At 33.4% G+C, this 23,534-nt stretch overlaps 1 protein-coding gene across 1 annotated transcript; it reads left to right on the forward strand.

The window, feature by feature from the left end:
• Nucleotides 1-11,006: 11,006 nt before the first annotated feature.
• LOC114756472 (SPX domain-containing protein 1) lies at nt 11,007-13,577 on the forward strand. Its single transcript, XM_028945423.1, has 3 exons — nt 11,007-11,291; nt 11,485-11,611; nt 12,671-13,577. Exons 1-3 carry the CDS (start codon nt 11,007-11,009, stop codon nt 13,120-13,122), a joined length of 864 nt encoding a protein of 287 aa, XP_028801256.1. The 3' UTR covers nt 13,123-13,577.
• Nucleotides 13,578-23,534: the final 9,957 nt, after the last annotated feature.

The following is a 23,534-nucleotide window of genomic DNA, read 5'->3' on the forward strand; positions in this document are numbered from 1 at the left end:
TTCTCTATTCTCTCTGTTTTTTTTAATTATTATTCTTATTGTTAATTAATTTTTTTTTTCCGTTGGGATATATATACAGATTTTCCCTTCTTTTTTTTCTAATTGAAAAAAACTCACCTTGTCTTGCTATATCATTACTTGATCCTCGGGATTTTATATTTGTTACTCAAATGTTATAGAAACTAACTTCAGGATACAAAGGATTTGAAAACACATAACATTTTAAATCTATTTCATTTTCATTATTATCATTATCATTATCAAATCTCTTTTATATCCATATAATTATAAACATATATTTTATCAAAATTCATATAACAGATTCAAAATTTGAATTTCAGTCTATTTGATATTATTATTATTATTTATTTTTCCTAGTTAAATTGCTTTTCAAACTAACATCAAAGATATCAAGATGATTTATATATATTAACTAACTAACTCTAAGACCTAAATAATTTCAGGATGTTACAATTCTACCCTCCTAAAAGAAATTTTGTCCCCAAAATTTAGAAGTATCCAAACCAAGACAAGCAATTGCAAACAAAACAACATATCAAACAAACACAAGCATATAATTTAAACACATACCTAAGAAAACAAATAGGGGTATTCTTGTTTCATCTTTTCTTCAGTTTCCCAAGTAGCATCACCTGGGGTCATTCCCTTCCATATGACCTTAACAAGTCGGATGGTTTTGTTTCTTAACTGTTTATCTCTAACATCTATAATTCTTTCTGGTTCTGCTTTGTAGGTCATATTTTCTCGCAATTCAATCTCCTCTGGTTCAATGATGTGGGACGGGTCTGGATGATACTTTTTCAACTGTGATACATGAAATACATTGTGGACATTGGCTAAAAGAGGAGGTAAGGCAATCCGGTAGGCTACCGTCCCAACTCTTTCGAGAATCTCATAGGGACCCATAAATCTGGGAGTCAACTTCTTAGCTCTAATTGATCTTCCAATGCCTGTCATCGGCGTGACCCTTAAGAAAACATAATCACCTACCATGAACTCTAACGGTCGTCTCCGCCTATCAGCATAGCTTTTCTGTCTACTCTGAGTCGTGCGTAGCTTCTGTTTAACTAACTCGATTTTCTGGGTGGTTTGATCTACTAAGTCAGGTCCCAGTATGCTTCTCTCACTCAGCTCAATCCAGCAAAGGGGAGATCTACATTTCCTTCCATACAATGCTTCGTATGGTGCCATTTGGATGCTAGAATGAAAATTGTTGTTATATGCAAATTCTGCAAGTGTAAGATGACTATCCCAGCTTCCTTTCAACTCAATTGCACAAGCTTGTAACATATCCTTAAGGGTTTGGATGGTTCTCTCAGACTGTCCGTCAGTTTGAGGGTGATAAGTGGTGCTAAAATTCAGTCGAGTACCTAAAGAATGATGCAATGTTTTCCAGAACTGTGAAGTAAAACGTGGGTCACGATCCGACACAATACTCTCTGGCACCCCGTGCAACCTAACTATCTCATCCATATAAATCTGAGCGAGCTTCTCCAATGGGTAGTTAGCCTTGATAGGTAGAAAATGAGCCGATTTAGTTAAACGATCCACGACTACCCAAATGGCATCATGCCCTGAAGGGGTTCTAGGTAAACCCATGATGAAATCCATAGTAATGCTATCCCATTTCCACCTCAGGATGCTTAAGTTCTGCAATGGTCCTGGAGGTTTTTGATGTTCAATTTTGACCCGTTGACAAGTCAAGCAGCGAGTGATAAAATCAGTTACATCCTTCTTCATTCCTGGCCACCACCAATCATTCTTCAAGTCATGATACATTTTAGTCACCCCAGGATGAATGGTGTATTTACTCCTATGAGCCTCATCCAATATAAGCGTCTTCAGCATGTCATCATTAGGAAGGCATACTCTTCCTCTGTACCGTAGGAGCCCATCATTGCCAACCTCAAAGTCTTCACCCCTTCCTTCCTCAACTTCTTCTCTAACTCTTAACAAAAATTCATCCTCTAGTTGTGCAAACTTAACTTCTTTCCATGTCAACCTCTCTATTGTTAATGCTTCCATAGCAGCGCACAACCCAAAGATCTCAATAGGGACATTTTGGGCATCTTCCAGTAGTCTCTGCTTTCGAACCATCATTTGAGCTGCATGGATAGACTTTCTGCTTAGAGCATCTGCAACAACGTTAGCTTTTCCAGGATGGTACTTCAACTCATAATCATAGTCTTTCAAAAATTCCATCCACCTTCTTTGTCTCATGTTGAGTTCCTTTTGGTCAAACAGATATTTCAAACTTTTATGATCACTGAAGACTTCAAACCGTGATCCATAAAGATAGTGCCTCCAGATCTTTAAAGCAAATACCACTGCTGCCAGTTCTAAGTCATGTGTAGGATAATTCTCCTCATGTGGCCTTAGTTGTCTTGAGGCGTAAGCGATAACCTTACCATTTTGCATTAACACACACCCAAGACCCTTCTTTGAAGCATCTGTGTATAATGTGAATGGTTGTGTGGGGTCAGGGATCACAAGCACAGGTGCTGTAGTTAATCTGGTCTTCAGTTCTTGGAATGCTGCCTCACACTTTTCAGTCCAAAGAAATACACAATCCTTCTTTGTCAACTTCGTTAAAGGCATGACTATTTGGGAGAATCCCTTAATGAATCTTCTATAGTAACCTGCCAATCCTAGAAAACTCCTGATCTCGGTCACACTTTGCGGCCTTTCCCAATTCAACACTGCCTCGACCTTATTAGGATCTACAGACACCCCTTCTGCCGACACAACGTGTCCTAAAAACTTAACTTCCTTGAGCCAAAACTCACACTTGGATAGCTTCGCATAGAGCTTATGCTCCCTTAATACCTGCAGTATCATTCTAAGGTGCCCCTCATGCTCTTTCTCATCTTTAGAGTATATAAGGATATCATCAATGAAGACCACCACAAATTTATCCAAATAGGGCCTAAAGATCCTGTTCATGTAATCCATGAAAACTGCTGGGGCATTGGTCAACCTAAATGGCATGACTAGAAACTCATAGTGTCCATATCGAGTACGGAATGCAGTTTTCGAGATATCTTCTACTCGAACTCGTAACTGGTGGTAACCTGATCTCAAGTCGATTTTGGAGAAAACAGCTGCTCCATTCAATTGATCAAGCAAATCATCAATTCGTGATAGAGGATATTTATTCTTTATAGTTACCTTGTTCAGTTGGCGATAATCGATACATAATCTCATGCTTCCATCTTTCTTCTTCACAAAAAGTACTGGTGATCCCCAAGGGGAAACACTAGGCCTTATGAAACCCTTCTCCATTAATTCTTCAATCTGCTTCTTTAACTCTGTTAACTTTGCTGGAGCCATCCGATAAGGAGCTTTAGAGATAGGCTCCGTTCCGGGCACAAGGTCAATTACAAATTCTACCTCTCTTTTTGGGGGCAAACCTGTGATATCCTTGGGAAACACTTCAGGAAATTCACTTACTATCGCTATATCTTCAACTTCCTCTTCCGCTTCAGCTTGAATGGAGAAGAATACCATATAAGCCTCATACCCCTTTCGAATACATCTCTCAACCTGTGCAGATGACAGTAGTTGTGGTCTATGGGAAAGATTCAGAGCAGCTGGTAGGGAAACAATCTTCCTCTTACAGTCAAGGATGGCATGGTTTGCAGATAACCAATCCATTCCCGCTATGAGATCAATACCTCGTAAGGGTAAACAAACTAGATCTATAGATGAAATTTTACTATCAAACTCAAGCACACAATTTAATGCAGTCTGGGAGGTTCTTACTGAAGCTCCAGCCGGTGTAGAGACAATCATATCATAAGGCATTTTATAAACACACAATTTCAATCGCAACACACAATTATCAGATACAAATGAATGGGTTGCCCCGGAATCAAAAAGAGCTTCAATTTCAGAGCCTCGGAGTTTAAGAGTACCTTTTATGAGATTTGGTGCTCCATTCGCCTCTTGTTGGGTCATTGCAAAGACCCTGCCTGGAATAATGTTTCGATTCTCATGAGCTCCTGATGAGTCAGCCTCACAAAATCTAGCAACATGGCCTGGCTTCCCGCACCTAAAGCAGGTTAAACACCTGTTTCCCGAATGCATCCTCCCACACTTGGCACACCTTTGGCTATTTACTGTACTGGTGGCAGGAGCAAAAGAACCCTTGGCAGAATTTTGTCCTCCCATGAACTGGCTCCTTGAAGGTCCGCTATACTGATTCCTTGGAGGTCCATTGAACTGGTTTCTTGGAGGCCCGCTGAATTGGCTCCTTGAAGGTTGTTGGGGTCGCTTACTTGACCCTCCAACACTATAATTGTTCCTCTTATTGACACCCCCAGTCGGTCTCATGAAAGAGGCATACTTGCCTTGGGATTCCTTTCTCTTTTCTGCTTCTTCTTCCCTCATCCTTCTAGCAGTGATGCGCAACTTAGTGCATAACTTTTCAAAGTCCTCTATCTCAAATGGTGCCAATGCTGTCCTCAATTCTAGCCTAGCTTTCTCCAACAATCGCTCACACATCCATTTTGGATTATGGTGCTCTTGAAGGTAAGTACTATATTTAGACAGTTCCAAAAAGCGAGCAATGAACTCATCTTCGTGCAGATTCTCTTGTTTAAAAGCATAAAATGCAGCCTCTCTCTCGGCTCTAATAGCTGGAGGGAAATAGTGTTGCATGAATTTATCTTTGAATTCCTCCCAAGTAGTGTCTACATCATCCTCCGGTTTCATACTATCCCACCACTGCTGGGCTGCTTTTTGTAACAACTGCTCAGCTAGTCGCACCTTTTGATGGGAGGTACATTGGACAATCCTGAAGATCTTTTCTACTCGCTTCACCCATTCTTCAGCTTCAGTTGGGTTGAGTTTTCCTTCAAATATTGGAGGGTTAAACTTCCGGAAACTCTCCCAAATTTGAGTGATCTTAGTAAGTTCAGGTTGGGAGAGCTTGTTAGTACTACCGCCAGACCCATGCTTGGAGCCCCCCGCAGAATGGCGATCACTGGGTTCTTCGATAAGAGGGCTTTTTCCCTTGGCAGGGCTATTACTCTGTTCTTTCATCGCAGCTAATTGTTCTTCATGCCTGTTCAATATTTGTCCTATGTTTTGGACTGCGTCTCTTAATTCCCTCAAAATGGCATCGTTGCCCTGTGAATGATTTTGGGGAGGTGATGAAGGTGGGTTTGTGTTGGTTAGCCGTGTAGTTTGTCTAGTGTTCACCATTCTTCTCCCCTCCTAGGTAAGGCCACCATACACATTAACGTTAGCCAAAGGAAAAGAAATAATTAAAGTAATACGATATACAAGGGGAAGGGAAGGGTACATGCTGATATCTACTTGCCATGACCTCCAACTAGATCTTAGTGGAAAATAGCAATGAAAATAAAAATAGAAAAGGCCACGGAACGTTGTGGCTCTGATACCAAAATGTAACACCCTATTTTCTAAGCTACTTAAAACACCATGTAAAAACTAGTTTGATCTTAAGGTCTCAATAATAAAGTTCACTGAAAGACTCAGCCTCTTAATCACCGCAAGTAAACATGAGCAATTAAACCCATAATTTAATTCGAGCATAAATATCCAAGCTTGCAGTCTCAAAGTCTAACATAACATAACCCGTGGATAAAACTTGAAATGAAACGCTAAAATCTATCATTCAAGGAATTAACAAAATACTGATTTGATGTTCTAGGGTCATGGCAAATAGTAAAGAATCAAATTAATTCAGCATGTACTTGAGAAGTGTAAGAGCTACTAGCTCACTCCTCTGGTACCTTCCCTTGCTCCCTATAAGGATTATCACCTGGAAAAATGTTAAATAATTGGGGTGAGCACAAACGTCTCAGTAACCCAGAATTCAACCATGTAGATACAACCATTACCCAAACATTTTCATATTGGCTAAGCGAACAGATATTGCAATAGCTTAAATAATCATTAGCAAAATATGTAACTAATTCAATAATATACCATGTTCATATGCAATGGATGCTTCCACCGTTATTGCTTCATCCAACCTTATTCCACTGACTGGAACCATAGGCTTATAAACGGTCTAGCCCACACACTGGACTGACCAAAGCTACTCCAGTACTTAGGATGTATCTGGCCAAAGATACAGAGCCCAAGCCTAGACTATGGCTCCCCTCCTTAAAAGAACCAGGAGGTGTCACTGTCCCACGTTCCCCCTCTACAAACCTGGCCAGGTAAGTATTAAGGAACGGGGCCCTAAAAAGGCCAACCACTTTTGCGCTAAGTGGAGGCAAACCACGTGGTCACAGTTTGTCACATATATCAATATTATGAACTCCCAAGTCCAACCGCCTATGCATGTCATGAATGTATAACAAATCCATTATATGCAAGCATGCTTGAAAGAAAACGAATTACCATAAATTTTTCACAAAAATATCCAAGACACATTCAGGCTTAAAGGAGAATTCAAATAACATAGAAGATAATACAATTTTATTCTTTCACCTTTTTAGTCTTATCTATTTATTTGCAACAATTAAGTCGATAGAGTCAATACAATTTTAATCATGATGGATAAAGATTGCACACACATAGAAAAACCCCAAGTTACCTGACTCCCTTTGCTCCTCAGTAGTGAAACGAAAAAAAAATTCCAAGCAATATGGCTCTCAGTGAGAGTCTACAAAAATTACACAAATACCAAGTTAAATTATAATTTGAGCTATTAAAGATTACCTAAAAGCTATCTAAGTTTCAAATCTACTCCACACCCATAATTTAGTCTTAAATTTTCAGCACTTACATATTATAAAATTCAAATATTACTTTAAAGCTATCAAGAGGCCTTTTAAGTTCATACCTATTTATAACTTAACTAGTTCATTTTACCCATAAATTACATACAAATATCTAGTTTATACATTTTCCTATTATCTATTTATTTTAACTTATCATGAGAATAGATATAAATAATTTAAGGAAAACTTACAAATAAAAAATCGAAGGATTTTTTGCTAATTCCTAGCACTTATATATATATGTGTGTGTATTCAAAAGCATCTCCTATTGCTATTTGGTAGTTTATTTAATTTGTTCATGTTTGGGCATATATATATATATATATATCGGTAACATTATAATCGCACGCCTAGACTTTTGATCATACTAAACATTAAAGTGTATAGTTGTATGATAGGGTGTGCATTGTGGGTGTTGCCGAATCTCCCTACTCATGAGAAAAAAAAACTTTTATAAAACAAACAAGTGGCTACAGGGATATATATATATATATATATATACATGGAAGAGGGAAACTTATATCTAAATATAAGATATGCTCTGTACCTGGAAGAAACCGGTGACTGTTGATTGAAGAAAAGGACAAAGAAAGGCAAGGCTACAGTGGACAAAGAAGAGAAAATAGGAATGATGTGAATGAAATTATATCTCAGGAGTTGGGTTTGTGTTACGGCAGAATAAATGAGGTATAAAAGAGATGAGGGTATTTAAAAGAGATTGACGTAGGGCTTCCGTCTCTTCTCTATTCTCTCTGTTTTTTTTAATTATTATTCTTATTGTTAATTAATTTTTTTTTCCGTTGGGATATATATACAGATTTTCCCTTCTTTTTTTTCTAATTGAAAAAAACTCACCTTGTCTTGCTATATCATTACTTGATCCTCGGGATTTTATATTTGTTACTCAAATGTTATAGAAACTAACTTCAGGATACAAAGGATTTGAAAACACATAACATTTTAAATCTATTTCATTTTCATTATTATCATTATCATTATCAAATCTCTTTTATATCCATATAATTATAAACATATATTTTATCAAAATTCATATAACAGATTCAAAATTTGAATTTCAGTCTATTTGATATTATTATTATTATTTATTTTTCCTAGTTAAATTGCTTTTCAAACTAACATCAAAGATATCAAGATGATTTATATATATTAACTAACTAACTCTAAGACCTAAATAATTTCAGGATGTTACAATACCTCTCCTTTAAATTGTTCCAAAGAACAAGTGGATCTTTTATGGTCAAATATTCAATCTTGAGCCCCTCATGCAAGTGGTAACGTAAAAAGATCATGGCTTTGGATTTATCTTGGTTGGATGCTTGGTTGCCTTCCTTGATTGTATCTCCTAAACCATTGGCATTTAGATGGATTTCCGCATCTAATATTCATGATAAATAATTCTTTCTAGTAATGTTGAGCCACAAACTCAAGTTTCTTGAGATTTGACATGATGATACTATCATATAAAAAGTTAAATGAAAATTAATATTAAGATAATAGAATAGTTATGAAACAAATCAATATGAATAAGAAGATGAAATAATTATAAAACAAACCATTACAGAAGTGATATAGAAATTTACCTTCTAGTTGATTAGCCTTACTACAACACCTTCCGGTTACAAGAGTGCTTCGTGTTGATAACGTCTTATGAAATAGAACCAAAATGAAACTACAAAAGAAGAAAGATGAAGACAAGAGAATGAGAGAACTTTTTGTATTTCTTCACTTGCATTACAACACAAATGACATGCCTTATTTATAGGCATAGTTTTACAAATAGGTTACAATTGTCCTTAAATGACAAATAATGGATAATCAATCCCATGAATATGAATGGAGGTGAGTTACAAGAGTGAATGGGTAGTGGAGGAGTAATGGATGGTGGACGTAGTGGAAGTTACTTGAAGAAGATGAAGAGGAAGGGGTAAATGGACATCCATACAATATTCATAACAGTTTGTTAATAATGTGTATTAGTTAGAGCCATCATTTAATGAAAGTAACTACTACAAGAACCATCTTAAAAAATGATTAAATATGAGAAATAAAAGTAGATTAGTGTATTATATTTAAAACCAAATGAGGTAACACTAACAGCCCGTTAGGTTCAAAGAATTGATTGGAATGGAAATGAATTGAAAAGAAGAGAATGGAAAGTGTTTGGTTTACATTGAAATTAAAAGTGGGTTCAATGAAAAATTTATGTTTAGTTCGATGAAAAGAGGTGAAAAAATTGAGCTATTTTACTATATTACCCTCAATAAAAGAATATAATATTATTAAATAAAAAATACGTTTTAAACTTGCAAAATAATTATATTATTAAAAAAATTCAATAATTATAATTTAAATAAATATAAATATTTAATTTAAATATAAAAATCACTGTACATATTAAATGATTAAAAACTTAGAGAAAAATAAATGACAAAGTGTAAATAAAATATATTAGAGAAAAAAACTCAATTCAAATATGAAAAAGATATAAATATTATATAAAATTATAGATGATTTTGTTTTGTAAAAATTGTAATTTTTTTCAATTTCTTATTTATATTTTTGTGAATTGAGTATTTTTGTTGTTGATTATATAATATATTTAAGATGGTCTCACTTTGTTTTCAAATCAAAAACAACATATGAAGATTTATCAAACCAAACTTTCAAGAATAGCTAGCCAACATTCTAATTCCTATATTAACAGCAAATATGTTTTTAATATTAAAAAAATACGGAAAATCGAAGAATTACAATCCTATCCCCAATATACTATGGTTGGCCCTGTTTTTTTAAGATTTTTTTAAAAAACTCCTGATTTTCTATTTTTATTCTAAGATTTTTTTTAAAGACGTTTGGATTAGTTTAAAAGTATTTTTTAAAAGTATTTTTACGCAAGTTAAGATAAGTTTTTTACATATTTAATTCATATATTATAAAATTATTTTTAAAATCATGATTTAATTTTTATCTGAATACTTTTTTTTAAATCAAGCCCAGTCTTAAAAAGACGTCACGATGCATGCCTTATGCTCTGCTTGGATTGAGTGAGTATGGGAGATGAAGGAAAAGTGGAATAAAAAATGAGAGAAAAATGAAGTTTTTTCCTGTTTGGATGGGAAAAAAAATAGGAGAGAAAAGAAAAGTGGGGGAAAAATACGGTGGGCCCCATACCCTATTTTCCTCTCAAAATTTCTCTTCACAGGTGGAGAGATTTTCACCGTTTCGGCTCATTCCCCTTACTGCCCTCTCCCGCCAAGCTTGCATTGGTCTCATCGTTGTAGTGTTCTGGTGCGCGGGAGGAGCGTGCAGCGATGGAGGACAATGGAAATGGGTTTTGGTTTTGCAGAAGCAAAGTAAAGGGTGTGGGAGAGGGGGAAGCACGAAAGGAGAGAAGAAGCTGTGAACGAATCAACAAAGTGTTCTTCTGACCTGATGGCCGTTGTCTGTTGGAAAAGGCCTTTTTTCGGTCGGAAGGCATTTTACGGTTTTGGAAGAGGAAAACCAAAAATGGCACAAGAAAAAAGGATGCAAGAAAAATAAAGAGGAAAGAAAACTCCCAAAAAGCGGCCATGCAATGGTTATTTTTACATAGAAAAATAATTTTTTTTGTTAAATTATTTAGTTTTCTTGCCAATTAATTATATCACGGACATTTTAATCATTCTCATATTTATATATATATTTTCTTTTTTTGTTTTCTCTCACTCATCCAAAGAGGATAAGTGATAATATTTTTTTTTTGGTTTTCTCTTCTTTCTATTTTTTTTCTCTCACTTTCTCTTCCCCCAATTTTTCTTCTCATCCAAGCTGGAGGTTAGAGCAGCCTGCTGTCACGACAAACAGATGTGCAGCATGGCTGGTGGCGCGGCACGCTAACGCGCCCATGTTTGTTTATTTATTTTTAAATATGTATAATATTTCAAGAAATTTCGGCTCATGACTCGACGTCGGTGGAATGTAACCCAAATATACTTTCCGTCGATAAGGATATTCCCTCAATAAACCATCCGAATATTCTTTCCCTTGACCGTTATATCGCCTTCCCTCCTCCTCCTCTGTCCTTACTTTGATCACCCCTTTGGCCCTTTCCCTCACTTCCTCTTGAAGAAAGAACCCTTTTTTGGTTTGACAATTTTGCCCCCGCCTCTTTACCATATTTACATCCTTCCGGAGGTGATCAGTTTTTCCGAAATCCGACGACGAGATATGAAATTCGGCAAGAGTCTCAGCAACCAGATCGAGAAAACCCTACCGGAATGGCGTGACAAGTTCCTCTCTTACAAGGAACTCAAGAAGAAGTTGAAGCTCTTGGAGCCTCCCAAATCCTCCGTCGACGACAGGCCGTCCAAACGGCCCAGGCTCCATGATGGTGCCGCTGCCGGTGAGTCTTCACCGCAGGAGATTGACTTCAGGAACTTGTTGGAGGAAGAACTCGAGAAATTTAATGCCTTCTTTGTTGAGAAAGAAGAAGAGTGCATTATTAGATTGAAGGTACGAGTCTTCTCATTGTCTTTTTTTTTTTTTCCCGGTCTATACGGTTGCCTAGAAATTTTTTGCACAAATCTGATTAAGTTAAATTTTACGTCAAATCGCTATTTTAGGCGTACTTTGGACTTTCCACCTATGATTATAGAAACGTAGGGGATTTGTGGAACTGATAATGTTTGTAATGCTTTAAATGCAGGAGTTACAAGATAGGGTTGCCAAGGGAAAGGATTCAAAAGAAGAGATGATGAAAATACGAAAGGAGATTGTGGATTTCCATGGCGAAATGGTTTTATTGGAAAACTACAGTGCCCTTAACTATACAGGTGCCTTCAGTATATCTATCTTAAACTAGTTAAGGACAAGTCTTTTTGAACTGTGAACTAGTGTCAGACTTGATACCTCTAAACTCAACCTGTCACTGATTATATGTTTTTCGTTTTTAATTCAAGAATCATTAAGAGAGTCTGGCTACTTGGTATGTTGAGAGACCTGCCTTTCTTCATTCCCTAACTGAAAATGTTTATCCATTTGGATTGAAAAATTCTACTTTAGTTGGCGCGTAAAAATTGTATATCCTTAAAATTTCTATTAAAGAGAGATCAATATTCCTGTTTCAAGGCGTACAAGGGTCACATCAACTAAAAGTTCATAGGAATGCTAGCACAGATGGGTTTTTCTCTTTCAAGTCCAAAATGGTGTTTCTGTTTTAAAAATGCTCTAGTACTTGGACGACAGACCGAATTTATCATTCGGTTTGATTTACGCCTGTAGTAACAAGTGATGAAAAGGCGATACTTTAACGAGTATTTTATCATTTGATTTGATCTAACAGATATAATTCTATTGGCTCGTGTTTGTGTCAGCAATAACTCTCAGATACTCAATTGCTTTGACCGTGCATAGTTACTCTGTTACTGCTGTAAGCAATACTATTTAAAGACGGAATGATTTTATCGGGGATGTGTCTGTGTGATCAGCCTGAAGTTGGACTTTCAAGCATGATTGTAGATTTTGTTTCATAAGATTTACATGTTATTAACAGATCAAAATGTCCAATGCTTCCCACAATCTTCTATGTAGTGGACTTGTGAAAAATACTTGAGAATTATTTTAACAAGAATATTGTTATTTGATTTAACTGATGTAATTCTGTTGGTTCATGTCTGTATCAACAGCGATTCTAATTTTTAGATATTTAATTGCTTTTTCACCATGCAAAATTACTCTGTTCCTGCTATAAACAATAGCGGTTTTTGATCAAATCTGTGATAAGCGTGAATTGGTCTTCCAAGCATGAGCAGAGTTGGTGTTCCATAAGTCATAATTTACTAGTTATTAACTGCTCAAAATGTCTAATTGTTTTCTCAATTGCCGCTGTACAGGACTTGTGAAAATACTGAAGAAGTATGACAAGAGAACTGGTGCCCTAATTCGCTTGCCTTTCATTCGAAAAGTCTTGCAACAGCCTTTCTTTACTACAGAGATGCTCCACAAGCTTATAAAAGAATGTGAAACAATGCTGGATGGTTTATTTCCAGTGAATTATACTCCTGCCTCAGGTGAGGCTGCTTCTCAAGCTGATGGATGCGATCCTTCAACAACAACTTGTTGTTCTTTCAAGAGTGGTGATTGTCTGTTGATACCCAAGGAACTAGCAGAGATTGTGAATAAGGAGAGCCTTTATATGAAGAGTACCATCTCAGCATTACATGTTTTGCAGGAAATTAGATCTAGAAGCTCCACGATTAACATGTTTTCATTACCGCCATTGCAAATCAGTGGGTTGGGAGAAACAAGGAAGAAAGTTACTATTCTGGAACAAGCAGCCAAGTAATCTTCTGGCTTGCATTGATGGTGGCCTAGTGGGTTCTTTAAATTTCCCTTCCTTTTTTCTCTCTAGAAAACGATGCCACTGATGGCATGCATGCCTCAGATTCAGAATACTAACACGGATAAGAGAAGTGTAAAGATGGAATTGATCCGATACAAATATAGGCTCCATAGGTTTCATATGATGCACACTTTTGTGGTATTTTAATAGTCATATTTTTAATAGGGGTTCCATTCTTTTTCTGTCAAGATGGGGAATCTCTTCTTGGAATGTTGCCGATGGCGAATGGTTATTGAGCCCTTATCAATTTAGTTCTCAGGAAAATAGTTTAGTTTCCAGGAATTACGGGTTAATGTGTATGATGAGATTATTTCAGGGAAACAAAAGAGCAGATTATGTCACGTTTTAGCCATTCACAAATCATGAATGGTTAATTTATGGTTGCCTGCATTCTGTAACAATCGCACTGATATATTACTCTGATATATCAATTATAGTTACAAATTAGAAGAAAGATAAACAATAGCCAAAGAAAGTAAAAATAGAAAGTATTCTGATTTTCTTTTATACATATTAAAGTTTTAAAGTTTTGGTGAGTTGGGTTATGAGGGCTTATCAAGGTTAGAACAGGCCTACAGACTCAAACAGCATTCATATCACCCGCTAACAGTCTTCATATCGTTAACGGGATTGAAATTCAATTTTGTGGGTTATAAGCTAATTCTTTATCAACTGGATCAATTTTTGTTGGAATCTCATATTTTATTACTCATGATTAACTGATTATAAACTATTACACCTCTCTCCCTATTGTTTTTTTTTTTTACTAAAATATAAGTATATTTCTATTGGAGACAGTTCTCTCTCCATATGTGTACACTTAACATTTGTTAGGCCAATTCAAATAGGCATTTGGGCCATTAGTCCTATTCTCATGGTCCAAGTTCTACTTAATGCTAAGCCCATTCATTACACTCTCCTATTACCTATTTGAACATGCCTTAAAATTCAATTATACCATTATAAGGTATAAGCTCTCAACATATCTTTAAAAATCTGGATAGTTTTTTTAATCTCTATTATTTTGCGGATGATAAACTGTGCTATATTTTAATCTAGAACACATAGCTCAATGCAAAGCCTTCTAAAAGCCTCAAGTGAACCACGGATTTTTTATTGAAAATAATTCTTTTCGATAATCCATTCATGTCTTTCTTTATATTGAGCCATTAATAATTCTTTTTCAAATTTAACAAACTCATGATCATAAATCATAATTTTTCAAAAAAATCCTAACTTCAATTTTCTCAAACCAATCATTTAATAAAAAATTTAAATCGTAGAAATTCTTTTTCTGACCTTGTTAGTTCAATAAATAGCAGAATAATTAGCTAGAAGCTCCAAAATTTTAAAATCTACAAACTCTCAAAAATCGAAGGGGAGAAACTGAAAAAATAACAATGATGGATAGCTTACCAAATGTCATAAAAGAAACCCCAATAAATCATCCTTCTTTTCCTCACCCTCGCTCACTATCTCTCTCTCTCTCTCTCAGTCGCGGAGTGGAGAACTTGAAGACAGAGAATTCTAGAGAAGAAAATTAAAAAGAAACACCAATAAGCTATAGAAAATTTTTGTTATTAATCTGTTGCTAAATTTTTCTGCCACATATCACAAGAAACTTTTAACATAAAATTAAATAAATATACATAATATTTTAAATAAAAAATATAATTTAATATATTATTATGTATTTCAATTTAATTTCTTATTTTAGTGAATGTTTATTAATAATTAATATTTTTATCTACAAAATTTAATAAAGTACTATGTATCTTATATATATTATTTTCTATTTGTGTTATATCAATGTTATGAATATAATAATATTTTTGTGGATGTCCATATTTCTTCTTTTATCTATAATATCTCTCATTATCTATGTATCTCATAATTATATCATATTATTATGTAATTTGTAAATTTTATTAAAGATGTAAAGCTATGTCCATATATAAAGGGTGTATTTAGTACCTTGAATTGAATGAGAAATACTCCTATATTCTAAGTTATGTACCGAATTGGACCCTAATTCCATATCTCAAGCATCATAAACATGATTTTGCAATGGAGATTCACATTCGTCACATAAGGTACAATAATTGACTTTTTCACATTATTTTATAGTCATGTTTTACATTTTATTAATTAAAATTTTAAATTTTTATTTTTATCTTATTCTTGTATGTTTATGATATTCAATTATATATATATATGTTAAATTCATGTTATTAAATAGGGTCATTGTTTGTTTATTTATTTTATTCTAGCAAAAATAGCAATCAAAGATTGTTTTTTTTTTGGGGATAAAATTGGGCTTAAATACTCCACTCTTATCTCTAAGTCCTTCTCTTATACTCTGGAAAAATTTATAGTTAAAGACCCTATCACTCAAAATATTTTATTTTATTTAATGTTATCTACGAAATAGAAAAGACATGAAAAGATTTTGTTGAGATATCTTTTTCTTGGGAGAAAATATTAAAAAAAATTTGATTATCTTTTACTTATTATAACGGACTTCTCTTCACAATCTCCTCAAAAAATTTTTAGTTAATAAAGAATATGATATTTTCTTTTATTTATGTAGGTAAGAATATAATAATGAAAATAACATATTGACTAAAACTCTAGAAGAGTTGGAATTTTAGATTCAACTAATACTAAACATTTGCTTAATCTTGACTTAAGCAAGAGGTTGTAAATTTGACCCTCCAACAGTATGTGAATTTCTCTCATTGGGAGAAAAATGAAAATATAAGGCTCAATAAGAGTTATATCATGATTTATTATCTCCATTAATAGTTGAGAATAATATTGTAATGTACGAGCTTCTCTCATTGGGTGAAAGATAAAACTATAAGACTTCAAAAGAGCTATGTCATGATTTATTATCTCCATTGATAAGCAGAAATCTATCAATGTTTGAGAATAATAGTATAATGAACTTGACATTCATATGTTTATTGTTTGGCATGATTGGTTAAATCATTCCGGATCATAATGATACAAAACATTATCACTTACCGTACTTGAAATCAAATCCGTACATATATATAATGTATCAAGTTTATATATGGGCCCATTGAGATATCATGTGGACCAAATTAATACCTTATGAATGAAAGATGTATCTATAAAATGTTCATATGTGTGCTTATGATCAACTTGCAACTTGAAATTTGCAAATATGTTCAGATAAATATATTGGGTATATAAATGCATAAATCCCATATTATGCAACTGATATGATTCCCATTAAAATAACTAGTGATTATTCCTCAACTCATCAATGATTATGTGCTTAGTAAAAGCCTCTATAAGTAGCTAGATCAAAGCTTATGACAACAAAATTTTTATTTTAGTGTTGGGATAATTGATTTCATATATTTCTACTCATAAATACATAAAGCTAATAACGTATCATGAATCCTCCTATTATAATTAAATTTTGGTTAGGAGCTAGACATATTTCATATTAGAATGTGCAATATCTATTATTTCATCAAAATAATACACATAGAAAGTGTGAGAGAATAATCAGTTCTAAAAAGAAAAAAGGCAAATGATCAAGATGATTATACTAAGGAGGCATAAATAGCAAAAGAGGCTAAGATATAACTATTTGACCCTTGAAAATGTTTAAGTGCTTGAAAGCCACAGAGATTTCAATATATTAGGTCATAAAAGAAAAGGGACCAAAAGGGATTAAAATTATCGATAATAATTTTAGTCACGATATCACATGATCAAATGAGGATTTTATATACAAATATGTCATAAGACACTGACGGAAAGAGGGTTGGCCAACAGAAAAGAAAGGACACAACATGCAACATTATAATAGGGATTTTTATATTTCCAACCTAAACACTTGAAGTGTAATGTTAATATTTTAAAAATGGGCGTTTGTAAAAGAAAAGAGAAGTGCATTCTTGTGGTGGATTAAATTTTTATGTGTCTAATCAATTTGATAGTTTCATTATGTATCAAAATATTTCATATTCAGTTAGGAAATATAATGACTCACTATATAGTAGAATTATATGTGAATTCCAGAAAAATTCAAATTCTCGTGTGAATTCAAAATGATCCAATATATGAATATATTTGGATCAAAATATATGAAAATCTTTGAAGGATTCAAGCTTCTAGAAGCATGTAATTATGTTATCAAAAATACCACTCAATTAAGTTAAATAAATTTCTATATGGAGGCATATATAGTATAACCGACTTAGTAAATATTAATTGAAGGAATAATGTAGAAATATTCCAAATTGCCCATGTATATGAAAAGATCTGAAAATGGATTTGTTATCATTAATATTTATCTTGATGATATAAATAACATCAAAACTTTTAAAGAGTTTACAAAAAGCCATGAATTGCTTAAAGAAAGAATTTGAAATAAAAGATTTGGGAAGAATAAATATAGATAAGTCATACCCATTATGTGAAAAAGTCACATCTATTATGTGCTCTAATAGTTACAAGATCTTTAGATATAAATTAAAAATCAATTTAAACCTTAAAAAGGTAATGAATAAATACTTGATCTAGAAGTACTATATTTAGTGCCACTAGAGGACTTTTGTATATAGCTAGCCAGACAAAACCTAATATATCATTTATTAATGAGCGTGATATAGTTCTTTACCATCACAAACATGTTTGTGATATTAGACTTTGCAAACTTAAAGATGTCAATTGATGTTACTAAGAGGGGAAGCTGGTACATGATGTACTCTTTTTCTGTTGTCAATAGTTTTGTTCTATTGAGTTTTCTTAATAAGATTTTTCAAAGGCAGCACTGGATAGTATATCAATAAATAATATACTCTTTTTGTTTTACTAGATTTTTATTCCATAAGATTTTTCCTAGTTGAAGTTTTTAAATGATGCACATTCATGTTTAAGACCAAATTAAATATCACAATAAAAAAAATTATATGAACATTAATATTACCAAATAATTTAAAATAAAATTAATTAATGAAAATATATTACCATATTATTATATTTAAAAATCAAATAGTTTAGCAAAAAATGTTATTTTTAATATAAAAATAAAATGTGAATAATTTTTTTAAATTAAATATAATAAAAATATATATTATTTAAAATTATTATTAATTAATAAAAATTTATTATAAACGATGAAAGGGACGGAGAAATCTATGTGTATGTGAGAGTATAGTTAGTACGAATTCTGAGTATTATATTGAATGTGAAAAAATAGAGTTTACATTTTGATTTGAAATTTGGCTACAGTGAGATAATTGTGCTAAATTATGGAGTAGCCATAAATAAAATTAAAAAAAAATTGCATTAAAGGCAAAATAATAGAGCAAAAATTTTGCATAAATTATTTACCTCATATTTTGACTAACTATCAAACTTAATATCTTGTGTAGTTTCCTCAAAAAAAGAAAGGAGTTGTTATGTTGAACTTTGAGTTGTGAAGAATGATCAAGAGGAAGAAGAAACAGAGAGATTGAGAAAAGAAGAACTTGCAAGACCAAATGGAAATATTAAGATTCAAGTTCATAGATTTGAAGTTAAAGGTTGCTATGCTCAATCAGAAGTTTGAATGGCTCAATCGGAAGCTAAAATGCACAAACCAGAAGTTATATAATCATATATTGAGTTACCCTTCATATAAACATGGAAAATAAGCTTCAGAGGTGATTTTCATAGGCATTTATTGATCACTTGATCGATCATCCACTTATCGATCAAGTTATCGATAAAACACATACTCTGTTATGCTATGTTCTTCGTTCAGCTGACATAGGTTCAGTATTTCTCTAATATCTCTCAAACCACAAATCCGTTTGAGGTGAAACTTGATTCATATGAAACTAGACTTAGAACACGGTTCATGGACACTAAAATCAACTTCAAAGAGTTTCATATGAGGGAGATATGTTGTTCGAAACATTGAAGTAAGGATTAATGCCTTGATTCTGACCTTCAGTCACTGTGATGAAGATAAATTTGTAACTAAAATGAATTTTAGGGTGATTCTTGTTGCATTAGAAAGTAGACTCAAATAGATTTCTGGAGATGGGTCATTTGCAAAATTTGGAGTTGAATTGAAAGATTTATGATCACTCAAAGATGACCTTCGTTTTGCTTGAATCAGAATTCGAATTTATTGAGGCAAAGACCAGAAGTTCTACACTGATTGATTAAGCTCTCAAGCAACATGTTACTCAAATATATTATTGAGTAAAAGCACTAGAAGCAATAGGAAATAAAAAGCCATTATTAGATGTTACTCGAGCCTGATCAAGCAACTACATAGTCGATCACTTTATCGAGTTCCTAGTACTATCTCTTCAATTCTTCTCTTAGATCTTTACATGGATTTTTAAGGTGCTCAAGCTATAATCTATCTTTGAAAATATGAAAGCACAAGTAATTGATAACATTATTGATTAAAGGATAATCGATCAGATATTCTATCACTGATAGAATTGTTTAAGTGTAAGATTTTGCAGTAACTTATCGATCATTTAATCGATAATTGGTTGATCGATAAGCTGTCAGAAAAAGGTTCAACTTTCTCTGTCTCATAACAAAAGGTTTATCGATCACCTGATCGATCAGGAGGTAATCGATAATGACCCAGATAAATTGGTACTTATCCAAGTAGCTTATCGATCACCTGATCGATCAGCAAATTATCGATCACATGATCGATCATCGGTACATCACTCTTAAATCATGGCTCTTCGATCACCGGATCGATAATCAGATTATCGATAATATGATCGATCATTGCACTTGCATGTCTACCTTGTTTTTCACATAACGTGATCGATAAATCAGTTCTTTGATTATACAGGATTGAACCTCTCTATCAATCACTTGATTGATCATTACTTAATCGATCACCTATTCGATTAACCTGTATTTTCACTAAATATATTTTTGCTTATTGTTTATCGATAAGGTTATCCATCATCTATTTATCGATAATGTGTTCAAAAATTATTACTTTAAATTATGTTCTATAACACTTTGTTTATCGATAACCTGATCGATCAACAAGTGTTTGATCACTTGTTCGATTATTGTACAAGTTCATTTCATAACAGCATTTCACAATGATTTGGAAATATTTTATCTTTTTATCTTTAAGCTTTTCTCAGCCTTCCTTTTACACATAACTCTCTATTAAAAGGATACGAAAGCAAACGTAACTTGAAAAAGCTCGCTGCATACATGCTTCATCATTTATTGATCATTTGTTCGATCATCATATGATCCATAATCTATTCGATAATTGCATATATCTACTATATCTTTTCTTCATGTAATTAATCGATAATATCATTGATCAAAGCTTTATCGATCAAGTAAGTTCATCTTACTTTCTGAATATCTGATGATTGATTCCATGTTTTTCAACTTACTGTTTCTAAGATTATCAGATACTTATCATTTGATTTGAGGAAGATTATTTTGGGTAAAGAGCCACAACGAATTTATGAGGTGAAGAATCGACTTTCGTTAAAAGCTTCCAACGGCTAGTTTCAACGGTCATATTCTTCAAGCCAAACGGGAAGAAAATGCTCAACGGTCAAGTACCCAACATCATCCATAAATAGAAGAACATTCAAAACAAGAAAAAGAAGAAGAGTTTGAGCTTACAACATCAAATGCTAAAATGCCGAATCAATATATTCTCATTTAGAGCTCCGAGAGAAAACTCCCTATCTCTGTACTTCATAGACAAAAACATATGTGTTCGTAAGATAGAGAGGAGAGTTTCCCAAACGTGCTTAAGATTCATCTATCACTTTTTTGAGAGAAGAAATATTCAATCTTCATTAGATTGTATCCTTACGGTGAGTAAAGGGAGTATTTATCTCGGTGTGAGGTTACTGTTGAATAGACTGGTTAGTCTAAGAATTGTAAGTGGCGTTACAAGTACCCGGATCAAAGTTGTGGTTGTAGCGGTTCTCAAGTACCCGTGTTAAACTTGACGGAGATAGTCGATTGAAAATTTCAAGGGGAGCCTGGGGACTGGATGTGGGTCAGTGAGGACCGAACCAAGATAAATCACAATTTGCATCTTCTCTTCCCTTACATTTTTATATTTCCAACTAAACTATTTTACTACTGTGATTATGCTTATGTCAATTCATTGTTTTTATACTCAGAATTTCTTATGAATTTTATTACATTAGGAAAAGGTTTTTAATTTTAATTAATACCCAATTCACCCCCTCTTGGGTGATCAGCTATTCTTACATTTGGTATCAGAGCAGGTCACTTGTTTAAAGGATCTAACGATCTCAGGTGCAAAGATCATGACTGATTTTGAAGGTTTTGATTATACAATTCCACCATTTCTCAAAGATATTGATTTTTGGTTTTAGAAAGCTCGTATGATACGATTTTTGAAAGCTATTGGTTTTGATATGAAATATGTTTTTACAAATGATTTTGTTTTTAAACAAAGAAAGGATTGGACTAAAAAAGAAAAGAAATTTTTTTTTTGAATATTCAAGCAATGAAAATTCTGTATAATGCTTTAACTGAAACTGATTATGAGAAAATCAGATCTTGCTCTACTGCCAAGAATATTTTAGATACTCTTGACTCTTGTTATACTTCTAACACTTGTATTCAAGCTAAATGTGAAGACAATTCACTTGAGATTGATCAAAAAAGGGATACTCAATCATCTACTCTCAGTGAACAAATGGAAGTCGAGATCGAAGAAGGTGAAATCACACAATACTTCCATAAGCCTGTCAACACAGAAGAGCAAGAGGAAGATGAGCATCAAGAAGAGCTCAGCATGGATGAATATGATGAATCATTATTTGGAGCTCAAGATGCACTTAAGGTAAATAGTCCCAATTCTTCTCGTATATTACTTATGAAAAATGATTTTGAAAGTTTGCATAAAACTGTTGTTCGACCAGTCATTGATTCTGTTTTCAAAAGTAAAAATGTTTTTAATCATGCTGGAAAATTTACTGGGAAGAAAGAACTTACAAACAGAAATCATTTAAGATTGCATTCTTTTGACCAACGCAATATTTGCATAAAATCTCATAATGGCTATCATTCTGTTATTTGCAATTATTGTGGTAAATCAGGTCACATTTCTCACGCATGCTATTTTAGAAGAAATCCTAATGTGAGAAATAAATTTGTTTGGGTTCCTAAAGGACAAGTAATGTCTAATGCTAACACTCAAGGACCCAAAGCAAAATGGGTACCAAAATGTCCTTCTAGTATTTTAATTTTGCAGGATATTTCTAAGAACAGATATATTGGCCCAAAGGAGAAGAAAGTGCCTAAGAGAGCTACTCACATGATCAATAAGAGAACTCTTAGAGCACCCATTGCTGGAACTACAAAGTCCAATCATAGGAAGCAATGGATACAAGCCAAAGGAGTATGTTGCACCTCAAGGATGGACTACCACAATGTAAAATTTGATTACCTTGAGGAGAACAAGAAATGGAGGATCTCTCAAGCATTAAGTAGAAGACTTCTTGAGGATACATTTTATGAGAGAACATTGCAAGTACCCAAAGCGAGGAATCAAAAGTCTCAACCTCATAGAAAGATGCATTGGGTATGCAAAAGCAATCCTCCAAGTACCTAGGGAAGAAGGGAGAAAGCCTTTCCTCAAGATTGTGACCACAAAAGGATTTGATGAACAAATCTTGAGAAAACTTATCTGATATGGATTTTGGTGCTGAATGTGGAAAGAAGAAAAATCAACACTAATCCATCAAAATCAAGCAAGCTGTCACAAGGATAAGAGAAAATACGGTGATATCTAATCTTTACCCTTTACTGTACTGATATGAAATTCATATTTGGGTAATGAATGCTTGTTCCTTGTTGCATTCCATTAGTAATCAATCTTTTATGATCTTCAAATTATTTTCTGATTGCTAAATGGACCGAAAATAGAATTGTGCATAGTTTTCTATGTGTTTGTATTTTCAAATACACAGTCCAATTTTTTTAAAACTCATTGTGAAAGTGCATACAAATGATTTCAAAGATATCATTTTTTTTGCATTCAAATGATTTTCAAAATTGGAAGTTAATATTTTGAGTGCTAAAAGTCAGAAATGCTTCAAATACTTCTAATAGAGCTTTCTCCATCTCTAATGTGTTAATTCCTGGTCTTAATGTGCTATCCTATACTTGAACTCCTAAATCCTATTTTTCAATGAGTTAGACCTTTAGTCTAACAAGTTAACCATCCATGTGAGTTTCAAGTCTATCTTTACAGAAAGATTCCAATACGTCAAAGTCTTATGCTTAATGTGTTTATCATTATTGACTGAGTTATTGCAAGCACGATTATA

Source organism: Neltuma alba, unplaced genomic scaffold (genome assembly GCF_004799145.2).
Source record: "Neltuma alba isolate B1F8T4 unplaced genomic scaffold, ASM479914v2 tig00010413_pilon, whole genome shotgun sequence".
NCBI lineage: Eukaryota > Viridiplantae > Streptophyta > Magnoliopsida > Fabales > Fabaceae > Neltuma > Neltuma alba.